The sequence below is a fragment of the Camelus dromedarius genome, chromosome 5 (genome assembly GCF_036321535.1).
Source record: "Camelus dromedarius isolate mCamDro1 chromosome 5, mCamDro1.pat, whole genome shotgun sequence".
In the NCBI taxonomy this organism is placed as follows: Eukaryota; Metazoa; Chordata; class Mammalia; order Artiodactyla; family Camelidae; genus Camelus; species Camelus dromedarius.
The window spans coordinates 70,631,397-70,650,064 of record NC_087440.1 but is presented as its reverse complement, the minus strand read 5'-3'; the positions used below and the strand labels follow the sequence as shown (position 1 = coordinate 70,650,064).

Sequence of the window (18,668 nt, the reverse complement as noted above, 5' to 3'; positions counted from 1 at the left end):
TACATTTTAAATGACCAATTTTCCTGGCGGTTTCCACATTGGACTATCATAGCCTGAAGAGGAGGGAAGAAGTCTACATCTTTAAATCCAGTGGTTAACACACTACAAAACTAGCATATTGGTTATCTATGTCTTATGTTTCATCTAGATTTTAAATGACTCTTACCCCTGAAGCACGGAGTTTTGTTTATAACTGAGTATTGTTGCTATTTTTGTTTATATGACAGGATCTAAATAGTTTGGTCCACATCAATTCCAAAATCCCCAATCATGGAGTTCCCCAGCAGTAAGAAATTTAGAAAGGCATGGGAACATTCTGGGCTAGCACATGACTGAAGGAAGCCAGCAGCATACAGGGCTTGGGACTAAGGTTGTTAGACATCCCACCAGGTATGGAACAGCCCCAGCCAGCAAAGAATTCTCCTGCCCCAGTGCAAACTGTGATGAGCTGGAGGAAACAAAAATTTTCACAGAGTGAGAAATAATCACTTGGAGAGGCAGAAGAGCAGAGATTAAAAGAGCACAAGCTTTGAGTCAGGCAGACTATGGTTCAAATTCCTGTTCCACTGTACGGTGAAGGGCACCCTGGAGCAAGTTACTCCATCTCTTCCAGCTTCTGCTTCCTCATCTATAAAAAAGTTTTATAATAGCACCTACTCCATATTTTTTAGAAGAAAAAAAATAAGATCATGTCCAGTAAATAGGAATATGAGTGCTCAGTAAATGTTAGCTATTATTAGCTTGTCTTGAAAAGCTCTCTGCTGTTAATCATCATAGAAAAAAATCAGACCATGTCCCTCTTCCACTTTTAGGACAAAAATGTAATGGCTCTGCATCCCCGACCCCGGCACTGCGAAATTTCACCACCTCGGAGTCCATTTGTGTTTAGGCAGCATATTACTCTTGGCTCTCCTTTGCACATCTCATTTTTCACTTGTTCTTTTAATTTTTCATTAATTAACCAACATACTTACCACCCTTTGCCCCGCTATCAGAAAAACTGTTGCTGTTTTTAGAACTTTTTGAGTGAGTCCCCAGGAAGACACTTGCAGACTTGTTTTTTTGGGTATAAAAAGTCAACACCTCCTCCAGTTCAGCCTCACTGAAATGGGGAGAGAAAGTATGGTCAGAATAGGAAGCTGTTCTGGAAAATCTTTCCACCAGATTTTATTATGGAAATGGAGTAAACTGTAGAAGGGGAAAATGAAAAGCACAAGCTGCAAAACTCCCTATTAATAGATGGTTTAAAAGGAATATAAATGAGGCAGTCTGAAAACTTTAAAGCATGACACGGCTTTATTCGCTCCATAGTGAATTTTCTAGATCCACACTGTCCAATATGGTAGCCACTAGTCATATGTGACTATTTAAATTTAAATCAATTAAAATTAAATACACTTAAAGATTCCTTTCCTCGGTTACACTAGCCACATTTCAAGTACTCAGTAGCTACAACACAGGAAGTCCTATTGGACAGCTATGTTCTAGACCAGGAGTCAATGAACTGCAGACTGTGGGCCAAACCTGACCAGCATGAAATATAGCTCCCAGTTAAAAATAGTTTTTATATTTTGGTTTTTATAAAGCATATGCTAGAAAGACGATGTGCAGCTTACAAAGTCTGAAATATTTATGGCCTGGCCCTTTATAGACTGCCCACCCCACTCTGAGATAATTGAAATATATTCACCAAAAGAGTCACGATGTCACATATAAGGACACTCACCAGTATAACTAGGGAAGAGTTCCCTAACCATCTATACCGTGAAGGATACTGAACTAGATGGTCTCTAGGTCACTTCAAATATTGAAATTATATGCACTTTATGGACATCCACAAAATGGGAAGTATAAGGAAACAGATGAAGGCCCATAGGATTCTTCCAGTTAACATGTTATGCATGGATTTGGTAACATCTATAGCAGCTTCTCAGTGGCCTTTTGCATTTGTTTCCTGGAGCCTGGCTATGTTCCAGAGAAGTGGCCTTCAAATGAGCAAAATATACCTGCATTATTACAAAGAACCTATCTGCCATCTTCAGAATACACTGCAATGACCATCTCAGAAATGGCTCCTATGAATCTCAGAGTAAACCCTAAGTTCTCCAAAGTAGCAAAGTGCCACTAGGTAAGTACCTCAAGTAACTTACACAGATCTAAAGCTGAGGCTGCAAGTGGACAATGCCTCTGCCTGTCAGTGTGTTTTATTCGGCCCTTCACAGAATACTGAGGGGGAAAGGTTAAGGTTGGTCAAAATATAAACTGCTTTATATTTTCTGTTTTATCCTCTGCCTGCTTCATAATGTATGTTTTCCTGCCTCACTCCTGCAGGTATTTGAAGTTATCAATCCTGACAAAGGTATCCATGTACCACCTCAAACGTAATAAAAGAACTGATGCTGTCACATATTTCCAACAATCAACACTTAATCCACAATCAGAAGTAAATATGTTCTAAAATATTTTATCTCCAAGTCTATATCATTGGTTAATATTAATTTAGAATTAATTTTTAGTATCCAGCTAGGTCCAGTAGGGGAACACCCATCACTTTTTAAAAGGTTGTTATTTTTTCTTTTTTTATAATTTAGGGAGTTTGAAGATTCCTAGGAGGAACAAGAAATTAATTTTTTAACTTTAAAAGTAAAGCCATTTTCTGAACATAATCCAGTTTTTTTTCTATTTTTATAATGTTGATGTGAGAAACTGCTTCTTGCTCTGTTTCTATACCTGCTTTATCAGTCATATTCCTCAAGACCCAAGAATGTCAACAAAATAACATTACACAATTACGAACTCCTATAAAATGATCTATTTGTTTGTTGTGTGTTTAAGCACATGATCCCGAGGCTATCGTTAGATGCATACAAGGTTATTACACACAGATCACACTTTGTTGGTGGTTAATAAACCACCATCTGACTTGACTTACAAACCAAGAGTTGTAAGAGTTGATTTTCTACTGCTTTTCTCCCCACTTTGACTCTGATGGTTGAAGACTAAGAGGGTTTTACAAATGTTCTATCCTTTATTTCAGTGGTTTTGTACAACTCTCTGATTTAGAAAAAGGCTTTCCAGGGCAAGTCACAAAATTAAAAATTAAATGTCTTTATTACCTCTTCCTTTGGAAATAACACATAAATGGACAAAATGGCCTGGCTGATTTGTATCAAGATAGAAAGTTGAATGCTGAGATTTTTCAACCCCTGAAGGCCAACCTTAAGCATGAAGAACTTGTTTTATTTTATATAAATTAGGCGTAACCCTCACAGTGCTGAGAAACTGCCAATTCCTCAACCCACTCAACGTAGGCAAAATGTGGTCATCTCCAATGCATCAGTAGGTCAGGGATAAATTCAGAGCCAGTAAACACTAGAATCCTCTAACTTCAACTTTCCAAAGTGCTCCCTCAGCACTTCAAGTGTTGTGTACTTTGAAGGCTGTCTAGAAATACAGCCCAGATACCCAGCAGCAGTGTTTTGATAACTGAAGCCATGACAACAGCCAATAATTGGCTGAGATAATGGAGAGGCCAAGTCCATGAAACCCTTTTTCTCCTTCTAAGAGTGATTTTACTCACATCCATATGTTAGAAACAAGGGAATACTGGGAATTCAATGGGGGGTGTGGAAGATGGAATAAGATAGTTTTTATTAACCAAGAAAGCCTTCTACCTTGCTTGTCTGATGAACTCCTGAAAGTCTTCCGTATTCACCCCATCTTCCTCTTCTTCCTCAAGTTTCTTCTTTGATTTCTTTTCAGCCATTTGTTCTGTTTCCTATCCAGGCCCCAACCCCCACAGAAAAACAACAAGATAAAACCGACTCCTGATAAACGTACACTTCATCATCTGGTTTCACTACCTTTGGGTTATTAATTTGTCTTTACTTTATAGTAAAGACATGTGATTCTCCCATGTACTTTTGCCTTCTATAAATTTGATACATTACTTTCTGCCATTATTTCATGAAACATTTTAGAATTTCCAAGTAAGAGTTGCAGAATAAATATAAATTTTTATAATGTTTTTATTTTCTACTCAGGTAGCCCAGTGAAAAAAGAGCTTAGTAATGTCTGTGGTCACACTTGCAGCTTTAACAGTATGACAACAGAGACACTGTATTTTGTTACAAGTAGGGAGAGGAAAGTTAGGTCTTGGAAGATTCTCCTATAGCAGCAACCAAATTGAGTAAATTCTTCACTTACATAAGACGTACCAAAATTCCCAACAAACCTAGAGTAAACTGTAGCTATGGTTTTGGTGTGTTGATATTGTACTGACCACTCCATACATTTCACAAAAGCCATTTAAACTTCCAGGCCTCAGCGTTTCCTTCCAAAAAAATGGCCATAATCTCCCCTCTCCTCAAAGTGATGTTTCTAAAGCATTCTGAAAACTTTGGATAAAGGTGCTTTGCAAACTATCCTAACTAAATAGTGTATTTTCAGGGCTTGGTTGTAAAATGAAGTCACTATCAAAAATATTCTAGAGAACAAAGTATAACTCTCTCAGGAAAGAAGACTGTCATTATATGAAATCCACAGTTCAAATTTGCTCTCAAACAGCCAACTCACCACTGCCTCTAGGCACAATAATGACAATGCAAATTCACAAAGCCCAAGATTCATCCCAGGTGCAGTAGCACTCAGAAGGAATACACGCCTTTAGATGAGAGTGAACTACAGTCACTGGGCCTTCACAAGTAATAGTAGCATTTCACTAGCTGGAAGAAGGAGTGAGGTTCTGCTCCCCGTAATAGTCACACACAGTGAATGATGGTGCTAGAAAACAGAAAAAGGACCTCTGCGCCCAGCTGGACAGAGGCATTCAGCCTGTTTCTGACAGGGTGTGACACTCCAAAGCACAGGACTAACACAGGACCAACCTACCTTGTTGTACACAATGATGAAGTCGCCCAGTTGATGGGCCAGGATCCTCCTGCGTTCCAGAAGTGCCAATCTGCGACTGGGTAATACCATTCTCAATGAGTGCTGGAGGTTACTTGATGCTCGTTTGAGGAAACGAACCACTAGCTCCTATAAATTAGAGTCATTGGGGGAAAAAAAAAGCAGGGATTATGCTAAGCCACCAAGACAAGCTATGACGGGGTTACACAACAGAGATGTAAGAAGACATATACTACACACTTCAACAAACAAGACTCGGGGCAAACAGATTAGGTATAACAAGGATACAGTAAAACAAGAACAAAACAAAACAAATGTATTCTCTTCCTGTAGTAAGCTGGCGATCAGAAAATCAAAATCAAATGTGTAAGCAAATAGCTATGTAATAAAGTAGTGGCTGTAAGAATACCATAATTCATATATAAATAGTACTATAATAATTCAAAGCACAGCTACCACTTCTAATAGGGTGATCAGAGTAAACTGTCTAGGGAAAGGAGCATTCAAGAATAGGTAGCAGAAGATAAAACCACGGGAGCAGGTGAAGTCATCAAAGGGGAGAAGGTAAGAGAAAGAATACATAAATATTGATACTTAAGAGATAGGAAAGAGGAGGAAGAATCAGAAACAAACAAACAAACAAACAACAAAAACTATGGTAGAAACATCAGAAATGTAGAAAGAAACCCAGGAGAAACTAGTGTCATGGAAGCCAAGGGAGGAAAGGTTCCCATGTCAAAAGTTTCCACGAGGCTGGAGCTGGAAAGGACCGCGGCCACTTTCAGCAGAGTAAAGGGAACAGAAGGAAGAGGTTAAGAAATGAATGGGTAACGAAGAATACAGGTGAAGAAATTTAAGAAGTTTAGTGATGAAGGGAAAGAAAGAACTGTTACTATGCTTGAAATATAATAGCTTTTTTAATCCCTTCCCCAAGAACAGGGTGCTTTTAGGTTTGGGGGTTGGCAAGGAGGGCACAGCGGGAGGTCTCTAAGGGGAAGAAGGAGTACATCTCCCTTGAGATGATGCAAAGGACTCTGAAATCCGAACAGATATCCATTCATAACATCACAAATGTTTCAAACAAAGATTCTGCAAGACTAAGGGCCTTAAGGATTGTGGTTCTCCCCACCCACCACCCAAATGCAATAAAATTGCCTTAAGATGATAGATTTGGGGAACTTCTATAGATGTGCCTTCTATGGGTTATGTAACAAAGAATCTCTAACCCAAACTAGGACCAGAGAAGGCAATTCTACACCTACCTTCCTCATAAGCAAGACCACTGCCACCATCCTCAGGTAATGGGGTAGGGTCTCCTATCTAGATACATTTTCAAATAGGAATGCATGGAACTGGCCCTAAATTCTATAGGGATGTTCCTAAATATTCTTATAAAAAGCCCCAGAGAAATCCTGTGTGAATTCCAAGCCAGCAGTTGTAATGGTTATTCTCTCCTGAGCTATTTTCTTCTTCTTAAATTTGATTTTGGTTCATTGTCCTTTGGTGCCAATTTACTCCAGCATAAAGAAACAATCTCATAACTGGAGGGCTGGATTTCATAGTTCTACTCTGCTGTCTTTACTATAGGGTGGTTCAGACTGTTATATTAAAACATTATTTTTTCACAGTGGAGCAGACAAACGGACTCTCAAGAAGGCAGTTTCAATTTTCCACTTGGAAAGAGCAGAGCTAACATTTTCCACTGATGGTTGACGAATTCTTCACAACACACAAGGTTTTATCTCTGGGTTGCACTGACTACTTCAAATTCACAAGTTGTTTTCTGGAATAGCCATCATGTTTTTATAATAAGCCTGGCATATTGTATGCCTCTTATATGTGGAGAATCGAAAATTATAGCAGGATCACCACTGAGATGGACAAAGTATGCAGCTTTCTCAGACTTAAGGTCTCTCTCTTTTCAGTGACAGATCTCTGTGGTTAAAAAGACTATGGGAAGGGCTGTGTCTTCTTCTATGAGTGGTGACCTTACCAAAGCTTGCAGGTCCCTGCCATTCTGATCCAAAAAGAAAAACCTTGCTGGTATACCACATTTTAGGCATGTTCAAATGACTGATATACAGTAAAAATTATTACACAAGTTTGTCTCCAGTAATCTAAGAATTCTTTAAAGTTACAACTAGTACAGAAAAAAATGTTAAAATGGAGCCTATGATAAAGTGTTGATTTTCAAAAAGCTAACTTGACCCCTCAGGACAGAAAACAAATGCCTTATGACACATGGAAATAATGGAAGAGTAAATAATGTAGAGTTATAACATCTGAGTTTAAGTTCCAGTTTCACCACACACATGCTGTGGGACGACAGGCAAGTTACCCACTTCCTCTAGGTCTTTGTTTCCTCACCTGCAGAATGGGGATGATAGTGCCTACTTCATAGAGCTAATAAAATGTTTAGTTGCTTGAGAAAGGACTCTGCAAATTGATATTCTTTTCGAGGGCTTTTGCACAGGGCCTGACATGTAATAAGCAATCAGTTTCCATGTTCAGAACGAAATAAACTGATGCCCTTAACACACACTGTGATGAACGTGGCTCCAGATGCAAGATTTACTTCACATTACAGGGAAGTAAACTATACTGTGGAATAATCTTTCACCAGAAGTACACTGCTCTTTACCCTAGAAGGAAAAAGAAAGAAAGGAAGAAAAGAAGAAAGGAAGAAAGAACGGAAGAAAAAAAAGATAAAAGGAAAACGGAAGGTAAAAAGGTTCCAGCAAGCGGAGCCTCACCATCTGTTCATCCTCTTTGGCAGCCCAACTGGCACTGAACGTTTGACCTCCACTGTCTTTCATCAGGCGAACTTGAACATGCTGGAGATAGGCAGAGAATGCTATTCGGGCCTGTACTTTGCTATAGAAATCCAAAACAACACACTGTTATGAGACAGAATGGTACACCTACCAAAGGTGTGCTTGCCTCTCTCAAAGTGGCCTTTGAGGGTCCTTCTATTAGAATGGCTAAGAAAAACAAGGCCCATCATACAGTCACTGAATAAAGATTCCTTCTACCCAGCACATGAGATTTCTTTTTTCTGTTTAGAGAATCAGAGATGGAGAATCCTATTTATTTTCTTATTATTACCATGGGGGAAAAAGAAATCAAAGAAGAATAGAAAATCACATTTCCTACTCATACTTTATCTCTTTGAACTTTTTAATAACTTTCTTGGGGAAAGGGACCGGAAAATTACTGAATCTTCACAAGAACTTTTATATTGATATAGACTAGTTTTTCAGCCTTGGAGGCCCTTAAAAACATACTTATCAGATATTAGTGCAAAAGTATGGCTTTTGCTATGGTAACTAATATTTCTAGTGTGCAAAAGCCTCCAAAGCAGGAAATAGATAAATCCTACAGAGGAACTTTTGAGACCAAATTTTAAGGTCAGGCTTTTCTCAACTACAAGACAGGAGTGGCTGGAGCCCAGAACAAATGAGTGAGGTCCAACAGAGTCTGGCACAGATGCACCAGTGGGCTAGGACAAGCCCTGATGTTCAGCGGGAAAAAGAAATCCTTACATATGGTAAAAAGCACCACAGCGACATGACTAAAGAACCCAGCTGATTTCTGCTTGGTGGTCCAGGCTGGAAACAAGGAAATCCGATCAAGCTTTAGTCTGGAAGACAGAAGTCCCAGAGAAACACTGATGATTCTCACTTCAGCTCCTAATTGTAGCCGATCTGCTTTCTTTCAGGAGAGATTTTGGTTACTTCAGCTGATCAGCCTTTTGACACGCTAGCCAAAATTACATCAGCAAAGGTTAGGGCCCAACACAAACTTTGTTTACAATCCTCACACATGCAATCACTGAATGCTTTCTACTCACTGTTTCCCAAAGGTTACGATGAAGGACTGTCCAGAGTAAACTAGAAATCCTAAGAGGGTCTGGAATCTAGCTTCTATGTGTGTGATGGAGGGACTAGAGAGGAGGGGAGTCGGGCTGGGGAGTAGATTTGCTTTTGAGAGTTTAATACACAAGCTCTTCAGAGTGTCAAATATAAGTAAGGCTACATCTTTGTTACTAAATGGGGATAGTTTATGGGAGCACAATATGATTTTGAAATTTATATTTTCAAATGTTTCTCAACAGGACAACACTTAATATTCTTGGTCTGGAGACCATATACCACTTCCCCTCAACCATTCCCATAAGCTTTACCTCCACAAGAAGTTATTTCCAAGTCAAAATCAATGAAAAGAGTCCCTATTTTGGTCAAAAAATTCACTTTCAATATAATGAGCTAGAAAGGGCATGTTTCAGATACCTCCAAATGTAGCAGAATACCCAATTTTATTAATTATTCCTCTAATATTAAAATATGAAGGGCTTTTGGATAAGGGAATTACTACTTGGAACACAGTCTGAAAACTACTGATTTACATTAACAGACCCTGCAATTACTACACTTTACTCACTGAAAGTGAGATCTAGAAGATTTATGAATAACTAATTTATTTCTACATCATCTAAGTAGAATGTCATTGCTGGGAAAGACCTTAGAATATGGTCCAATAGTTTTCTAATGTTCTACTTCAATTCAGTGGAATCTTCATTCCCCTCCAGAGAGCACAGTTTGAAAACCACTCGTCTAACCCCATGATAGAAAAGGAAACTGAGAACTAGAGAAGCTCTCTGACTTGCCTGTGATCACACAGGCACTTGGTCAGCACCAAGAAGCCAAAGCCAGGTCCCCTGACAGAGCTCCGTGTGCTCTCCACTAATGGAGCTATTCTCATTCTCCATGCACTGTTCTAAGCCTTAAACTCTGCCCCTCCAATCCCCTGAACTCCAATATCACCGTCCACCCTTGAGGAATAAGAACTGATCTCTAGCTTAGAAAATAAAAGTCATCATGCTTAAATACCTACACTTCCTGCCTCTTTAACTTCTAACTACTGCATTCAACACACAGTGCTTTCTTTTCGACTTAACAGGAAGCGATACCCCTCAAGGCCTCCTTCCATCTTCCGTTAGGACCCATCTCTGTCAATAAATGCAATGCTGTACCTCTAATTCTCTTGCCATCAAATCCTTCCCTAGTCTATAAGTAAGCTCCAGAATTTCTATCTTAAAAAATCTTTTATCTCTTGGCGTGCTCTCTCTCTGAGTTCTTACCTTCCTTTCCTTGCCAAATCCTCTGAAAATTAGTTCATACTTGCTTTCTTATTTCCCCAACTCACATTTCTCTTCTACCACTAAGTCCACTTTATAAGGTCATAAATGCAGGAGTCTCTTTTCACATCTCATCCTAACTTGGTTTGCCTGAGGCACTATATAGCTTGAAATTCTCATCTCATGGCTTTAACCATAACACCTCCTCCCAGTTCTATGGCTACCTCTCTGACTGCTATTTCTTGGTCTCTTTACCATTAGACATTGGTTTTCCCTTTCCTTCAATTTCACCCTATCCATGCTTGCTGAATGAAACTGAATTGGACAAGCTCATCCACTCTGGAGTCTTTACCTATCAACTGTTCAACTCTGACTCTGAAAGCTGAACTTGCCCCTGTCTACTGGACACCTTCATCCCAGGGCACTTCCACCTCACTGCATCCCAAACAAAACACATTATTTCTATTATGAAACCAGCTCCTGTGTTCCTGATATAGACTGATGGCATCACCAAGTTACCAAATTTGGAAAATTCAGTCTCTTTGGAGTTCTAACATCTACAGGGACCGAGCCCTTTCAATTTTAACTTGCAAATTTCATTAAGTCCATCCCATAGCCACTGCTCTTGTCAGGGCCTTCATCTTCCTGGCTCTGGACTAACTTTTACAGCCCCTAACTCAGCTCCCTACCTTTAGTTCCCCTCTTATCAATCACTATTCCACAATGCAGCCAGAATTCACTTTCTAAATCAAGATCTAACATTATCATTCATCTGCTTAAAAACTATCCATTCAGAAAATAAAGTCCAGGCTCCTGTACAGCCCTTTATGATTAAATGACATCCAATTTTGTACTCTCATTTCTTACCGCACCCTTCTCCCCAGGTAACTCCACATCACTAACCTGTATTTCTCAGACTCACCAAGCTCATTCCAATTTCAAGGTCTTATACTTGCAGTTCTTCTTGGAATATTCTGTCCTCTGATATTCACATCATTTACTCCTTCTCATCATTCAGGACTTACTTTAAAGGTTACCTTTCCAAACCCGAACACCACAATCCAAAGAAACTTTCTGCCCAATTACATTCTAATACTACATCCTATTTTACTGTCTTCATAGCACTTCTCACTGCCTGAAATTACCTCATTTTTTTGTTTACTCTCAGTCTTCCCCACTAGACTGTGAGTTCCACGAGCCTGTCTTGGTCTCCACTGTAACACTATACCGCCCAGCACAATTCCTGGTACAAAGCAGGCGCTCAATAAATATTTGTCAAGAGACTGAATGAATGCCTGCACCATCACCCTCTGTGCCTTTATTTCCTCTACTAGCACTCCCACACTTAGCTGTCACCTCCCAAACCTCCTGAAATTCTACTCACCAGTAAAGGCCTGGTTCACATACTTCCTCCTCCCTATGTCTCTCTGGCCCTCTCAAAGAGGACCAATCACTCCTTTTTCTGTGTCCTAAGAGTCCTTTGAGCATACTGGGGTCACAGTCCCCACACTTTAAGTGTCCCCACACCAAGCCATGAGCTGCTTGAGCTCCTTGTCTCAGTCACCTTGTGCTCTTAAGTGACTGACGCTAAAATCCAACAAATGTTTGTTGAGCCAATGAGATCTGCATTTGCATCATAGTTCTATACCTCAGACAAGTAACTTCTCTAAGGCTCAGTTTCCTTGATAATAATAATATCAAATCACAGTCATTAATTCACAGGATTGTTGTGCATAAGAAATGTAAAATGGCTATAAGGCCACCAGCACAGGACCTGGTACACAGTACAGATTAGCTGTTATCAGTTTTATCATTATAATTACAAAAGGTACATACCTAAGATTGCCATTATCTTGCAGAATCTGCATCAGGTTAAATTTAGGCTCTGGCTCCTGAGTCTCAATTTTGCAGCATTGTTCACCTTTATTGTTCCATTCAGAAACTTTCACAGCATTTTCTTTGGGTGAATTTTCAACCATAACGGTCAGTGAGGGTGTGTATTTGGCTTGATTTTCTCCAAGAGACCCTGCAGACTCCTCCTGGGAAGCTTCCTGCTCTTCATCTTCATTGTCTAATGCAACTTCCTCCTCCTCTTCGCTCTCTGTCTCAGTTTTAACATTCATTTCAGCTGGTTGGGTAATCACTAAATGCGAAGAATCACTAATGTTGCTGAAAAAAGGATTAAATTTTCCTCTCTCCCAATACCTTCCTTTTAACTTTTTAGTAAAAACCCATTTCTAAATCAGACCACAAATAATGCACAAAATTAACAGCACGCATGTGTCTCCAATCTCATACATTCTAAAAACCTATTAATGATCTTCATTAGAGTTGATGTTTCTCATCATAATACCAATGGCTCTCCCCCAACATAAGGCAAAAAACATTTTAGGAGAGCAATCTCTACAGTGTGTTAGAAGTTTTTAGAAGGGCACCTTTCATGGAGGTGCAAAGAGCAGGGGAGTATCTTTCTATCCTATGTTTAGTCATTATCCTTCTCCTTCACTGCCCTGGAAGGTCTGTGAGGACAACCACCATATCTTTTTTATTTGCCAATGAAACCCCAGTGAGTGATGTGCTGATACAGCAACTCAACAAACAAGACAAGGAGGGGGAAAAGGGAGTCAGTTAGTCAGTGACAAATAGATCTATAACATGGAAGATTCTGGGAGAGAAAGAAATGCCCTTTTTTTCTGTTCATGTTTAAAATACTTCCACCACTCAGCAATATCAAAGGACAAACTGGACTTGATACTTAACCATGAAAAACCCAACAATAACGCTCAGGGTTCCATTAAACTTAAGCTAAGTATCAGGTAGTTAAGAGATGCTGGAATTAGAGCAAAAGCCAAAATGTGTGTGCTTCAGATAATCTTCAATAGAAACATTATAGAATTGAAGGTTTAAAAACTTATAATCCTTTTGAAATAAGTTTCAGAGGAAAAAGACTATAGCCAAAAAAGTAAGTATATGTGATCAGGAAGGTTCTGAATCATTAACTATTAACTAAGAAGCTGAATCAGTTGGACAGGAAACGGATAACAGAGTTTGGTGAAAGCTCACCAGCAGATACCTGGGTACTTTGGCCTCATGGCCCTCAACCTGCTGCTCCGCCGTCGACGCTTTCGCACCTCCAGAGACAGGAGCTGCCTCTCATAAAGAGCAGCATGCAGCTTGGCCTTCGAATTCATACTCTCTACTTTCAATTCCGGTGCTCCATCAACGATCATTCTATGGGAAAAAACATGGTAGCTAGAGCCTTCAGAAAGCTCTCTTCTTTATTCCAAGGCTAAGTCTGACAGAATTCTGTAATGATGACAGAGCGGGCATGGTAACTCTAGAGAATTCTAAAAAGTTTGACAGATAAATGGGAATATTGGAATCTACATTAAAACTTCACTAATGGCCTATCTGAATTTGTTAAATGTTCTGAACAAAAATATATCTGAAGACAACGTTCAAATATTTTTAAGTACTTGGCAATACTGGCTGACTATTCATGGCAGAGATCGTAAGTACTACCCAACATCTATGCCTTAAGAATGATTGGAGAGACTGGGAGCACTTTAATTCTTAAACTCGGTGATCGCTAGAGATATATTTATTGCTTTATTTATTCATTATAACCTACTCAAAATTACATAAATATTCTTTTAAAGCATATAGTATTTAATAAATACAGATTTAGCAGAGGTTAAGAGAAGGAGACATTGGCTGATAATCTGTGAATATGGTAGCACAGAGCTAAGTGAAACTCACAGGAGAGTGTCTTCATGAAAAGCCATTAAGACCTTGGGATGTACTAAGTCTCAAGCATTCGAATATGAGAAATTTCTCCTTTAGAGCCTACTTAGTTATAGGAGGAGGTGGGCAGAGGTGGCAGGGACTCTCCAGGTGTTGAGGACAAGTCAGTAGTTAGGATCAGAGGCACAGACAGGGAAGGCAGAAGATACAGGGCAATGCCAAATTCAGTCAGATCATGAATGGGAAGTGGGATGGGGTATGTGGATGGCCACAGCCACATTAGGCATTAGTTAAAATAAGATAAAGAACAAATTGGGGAAGTGACAGGAATCAGGCCCAGTCCAGACAAGGACCAGGCAAAGAACCAGGCATGAAGAGATAACTAGGTCACCAAAGAGAGACAGAGTTCTTGGTCACCCAGTCAGAAAGGACATATCCATGTTAATGTTTGAAAGCAGGTAGCCAACTCTGTATACTCAGAACTCAAGATCTAACTGGTTGGCTCTGAACTCTCTCTCTCTTGAACTCTCTAAAACTCAAAGTGTACTCCCTTTAAGGTCAAAATTCATCCTCATTCCTCTGGTAGTTTTCAGTCCCTGAGTATGGTGGTAAGGCTGTGTCTTTTGGTCTATTTAGGACTTTTAGGGATTTCTGGTTGGATGGACTGGATAGTAAATATTTTGGAGGCCGTCTCTCTAGGGCAGGAAATTGAGCCAAGAACAGGGAAGGTCCTGACACAGAGGGAAGAAACAGGAAGCAAATTAATGAACTTTAAAAATACTCCAAATCCAACTGACCATAGTTCCAACAACCGAACACTACCCCCTGCCACACACACAGTTGTGAAAACAGATTTTTAGGCAATTAAATAATAAAGAAAATATAACAAATCTGATATTTTTAAATAACAACTATGAGCTTCTAAGAAACCCTGAACAGAAATATAAATCACAACTATTACAAGGGATGGAGGTAGGGAATGCTGAGGAAAATGTACAACTGATAAACAGAATTCTAGTTCTATGAAGGCAAGGCCCGTGCTTGTGTTGTTTCTCACTGGATCAGTGATGCTTTGAGACTGCCCAGCAGACACCTGACACACCATAAATATTTTTGACCTAACAAATAATCGAATTCCCTACAAATAAGGTGTGATACCTTTTGGCTATATCTTTCTCTTTCATTTTATTTTTTCAACACATTATTATGAAATATTTAAACAGAAAAGTTCAAAGAATTGTACAGTGAACAGATGTACACCTATCGCCCAGTTTCTACACTGACCATTTTACTACATTTGTTTCATTACATACATATTCAATCTTCCCTTCTTCTATTCAACCAGCAACCCACCTAATTTTTAAAGCATTTCAAAGTTGCACACAGACATCAATGCAATTCACTCCTAAACACTTCAACACAGAAACCATTAGGATCTAGAGTTCAACATTTGCTTTATAGGGCTTTGGCAGTTTTCTCCTTTTCTTTTTCTTTTCTTTTCTTTCTTTCCTTCTTTTTTTTTTTTTTTAAATGAGCTAAAAATTACACACAGTGAAATACCCAAATATTAAATGTCTATTTGAGGAGTTTTGACAAATGCCTAGACCTATGTAATCCAAACTCTAACATTACTATCCCCTCACAAAGTTCTCACACCCCTTCCCAGTAAATTCCTTTCTCACACACTCCCAAAGGAAACCACTGGTCTGAATTTTTTCATCACATGTTAAGTTTGCCTGAACTTCATAAAAATGAAATCATACAGTATGAATTCTTTTGTGTTAAGTCTCCTTTCATTCAGCATATTTTTGAGATTCATCCATGTTATGTGTATCAGCATGTAGCCCTTTTTATTGCTGAGGATTAGTTCATTGTATGAATAATCCACAATTCACTGATTCCCCTCTTGCTGGACACCTAGGTTGCTTCCAGTTTCAGAATATTATGAATAAAGCTGCTATGAACATTTTTGTACAAGTCATTTTGTGCTTATGTCTTTCATTTCTTCTAAGATCTGAGAGTAGGATTTTCTAGGCTTTCTAACAAACTGCCAGATTCTTTCTAAAGATTCTGATGCCAATGACAATTCATCAGAGTTCCATTAGTTCAACATTCTTATCATCTAATGCTATCAGTCAGTCATTTTTCCCCCCGCTTTACTGAGATGTAACTGACAAATAAAACTGTAAGATATTTAGTGTACAATGTAATGATTTGATATAGTCATTCTGCTGAATGTTTAGTGGTATCTCATGATTTTAATTCGCAGTTCTCTGATAACTACCGTTGTTAAGCATATTTTCTCAATTATATTGGCTATTCACGTATCTTCCTTTTGAAGTGTCCAAATATTTTACCCATTTGTAACTGGGTTGACTGTCTTATAATTATTTAGCTGGAGGAGTTTGTTATATTTCCTAAATACCAGTCCTATGACATATATATCTGATGCATATCTTCACTTATTATGGCTTGCCCACTCATTTTTTTTTAACAGAATCTTATTATAAATAAAACTTTTCAATTTTGAGGAAGCCTAGCTTATCACTTTTTCCTTTTTGCTTATTGCTTTCTGTGTCATGTTTAAAACCTTTTGCCAAGCCCAAAGTCACAAAGATATTTTCCTCAAGAAGTTTTATAGTAATAGTTTTTATGTATCTGTCTATGAATCACCTAATGTTGGGGCCGAGGTTCATTTAAAAATACAATATCCAGTTCCAGCACCATTTGTTAAAAAAAGTTACCTTTCCCCATAGGATTACTTTAAGTTTTTTGTTTAAAGTCAAATGACCATATATAAATATAAGCCTATTTCTGGGCTTTTTATTCTGTTCCATTGATCAATTTGCTGCAGCTTTGATTATGATAGCATTATCATATTTCTTTAAGGCAGGTCCTCTAATTCTTTTTAAAATTACTTTGGGTATTCTATATCCTTTATATTTCCATATAAATTTTAATAAAACAGTCAATTCCTACAAAAAATCTACTAGACTAGTGATTGAAATTGTACTGGATCTTTAGATCAATTTGGGGAGAACGGATACTTACAATCTGTTTTCTAATCCATGAGCATGACATACCTCCGGACTTATTTAGATCTTCTTTAATCTCTTTAAGTAATAATTAGCAGCTTTTAATATGTAAGTATTAATTATACAAAATATTTGTAAGTATTAAGAATATTTTGTTAAATTTATCCCTAAGAATTTCATATTTTCAAAAGCTACTGTAAATGGAATTTTAAATTCCATTTTGCAATTATTTACTGTTAGTATATTAAAAAAATAGATTTTAGTATATTGATCCTAAGACCTTGATAAGTACATTTATATGTTCTTTTTTGTTTGTTTGTTTGGTTTGTTTTATGGGGAGTGGTAATTAGGTTTATTTATTTACTTATATTTGGAGGAAGTACTGGGGATTGAACCCAGGACCTCGTGCATGCTAAGCATGTGCTCTACCACTTGAGCTATACCCTCCCCTCTACTTGTATGTTCTTGTAGCTATTCTATATATGCCTTAGGATTTTCTACTAACCTGATTATGCCATCTAAGAATAAAGACATTTAACTTCTTCCTTTCTAATTTGTATAGCTTTTATCCCCCCACCCCGTCTTTGCTTTATTGTACTGCTTAAGACCTCTAGTAAAAAGGGAATACAAATGGTGATATTGGACACTTTGCCTGATTACTAATTGCAGGGGGAAAGCCTTCATATTTCACCATTCAGTATGATGTAAGAAACAGATTTTTTATAGAAGGCCTTTATCAGATTGAAGAAGTTCCATTCTACGCTGGACCTGATAAGAGTTTTTCTCATAAACATGTGCTGAATATCATCAGATTTTTTTTTTTTTGTATCTAATAAAATAATCATCTGGGTTTTTTCCCTTATTTATTATGGTGAATGATACTGACTGATTTTCAAATGTTAAATCAACCGTGCATTACTAGGGAAAATCTCACTTTAGTCATCTGTATTATCTTTTTTATATACTGGTGGATTCTATTTGCTAATATTCTTTCAAGAAATTTTGTGTCTATGTTCATGAAGACACTTACTAGCAAATAATTTTTTTTTAATGTCTTTGTCAGGTTTTCATGTCATAGTTTTCTGGTATCATAAAATGAGCGGGGAAGTGTCCTTGCCTCTATGTTTGAAACAGTTTGTGTAAGATTTCTTTATATTCTTCCTCAAATGTTGATATGATTCACCAGTGAAACTACTGGGCCTGAGTATTTTTTGGAGGAAAGTTTTGATTATGAATTCAATATTCTGATTGGGTATGGGACTATTCAAAAATTTCTATTTCAGCTTGTGTTAGTTTTGCTAAGAGTTCCCTCCCCACAAGGAATTCAGATATTTCATTTAGGTTGTCAAAGTAGTGGAATAGGTTGTTAATAATATTCCCTTTATATCTTTTTTATGTCTGAAGGATCTATAGTGATATCCCCTCTTTCCCATCTGATATTGATAATCAGTGTTCCCTCTCTTTTCTGTATCAGCTTACCTAAGATTTTATCAATTCTGCTATTGTATCAATGAACAATTTTGTACTTTATTAATTTTCTTTGTTGTCTGTCTTTTATTTAATTGATTTCTGCTCTTTACTACTTCCTTTCTTCTATGTACTTTGGGTTACTCTTATTTTTCTAGTTTCATAAAATGGAATATTAGATTAGTCATTAATTCCTCTGTTTTCTAATATAAGCACTTAAAGCTATAAATTCCCTCCAAATACTATACTCTAGCTGCATCCCACACATTTTAATGTTACATTTTTATTATCATTCAGTTCAAAATATTCCGAATTTCTCTCATGATTTCTTCCTTGATCCATCGATTATTTAGAAATGTGTTGCTTAATTCCTAAAT

The 18,668-nt window shown here is 37.9% G+C and overlaps 1 protein-coding gene across 12 annotated transcripts in view; it reads right to left on the bottom strand.

The window, feature by feature from the left end:
- The window catches only part of TTLL5 (tubulin tyrosine ligase like 5), a 254,949-nt gene that overhangs the window by 149,680 nt on the left and 86,601 nt on the right, over positions 1–18,668 (bottom strand). For all 12 annotated transcript variants that reach the window (XM_064486123.1, XM_064486125.1, XM_064486128.1 and 9 more), the window contains 6 exons: positions 13,119–13,276; positions 11,882–12,188; positions 7,662–7,782; positions 4,891–5,037; positions 3,675–3,778; positions 975–1,102 (listed from right to left, as the gene is read on the bottom strand). In XM_064486123.1, coding sequence (XP_064342193.1) covers positions 975–1,102; positions 3,675–3,778; positions 4,891–5,037; positions 7,662–7,782; positions 11,882–12,188; positions 13,119–13,276 — 965 coding nt within the window. The remainder of the gene's footprint in view (positions 1–974; positions 1,103–3,674; positions 3,779–4,890; positions 5,038–7,661; positions 7,783–11,881; positions 12,189–13,118; positions 13,277–18,668) is intronic.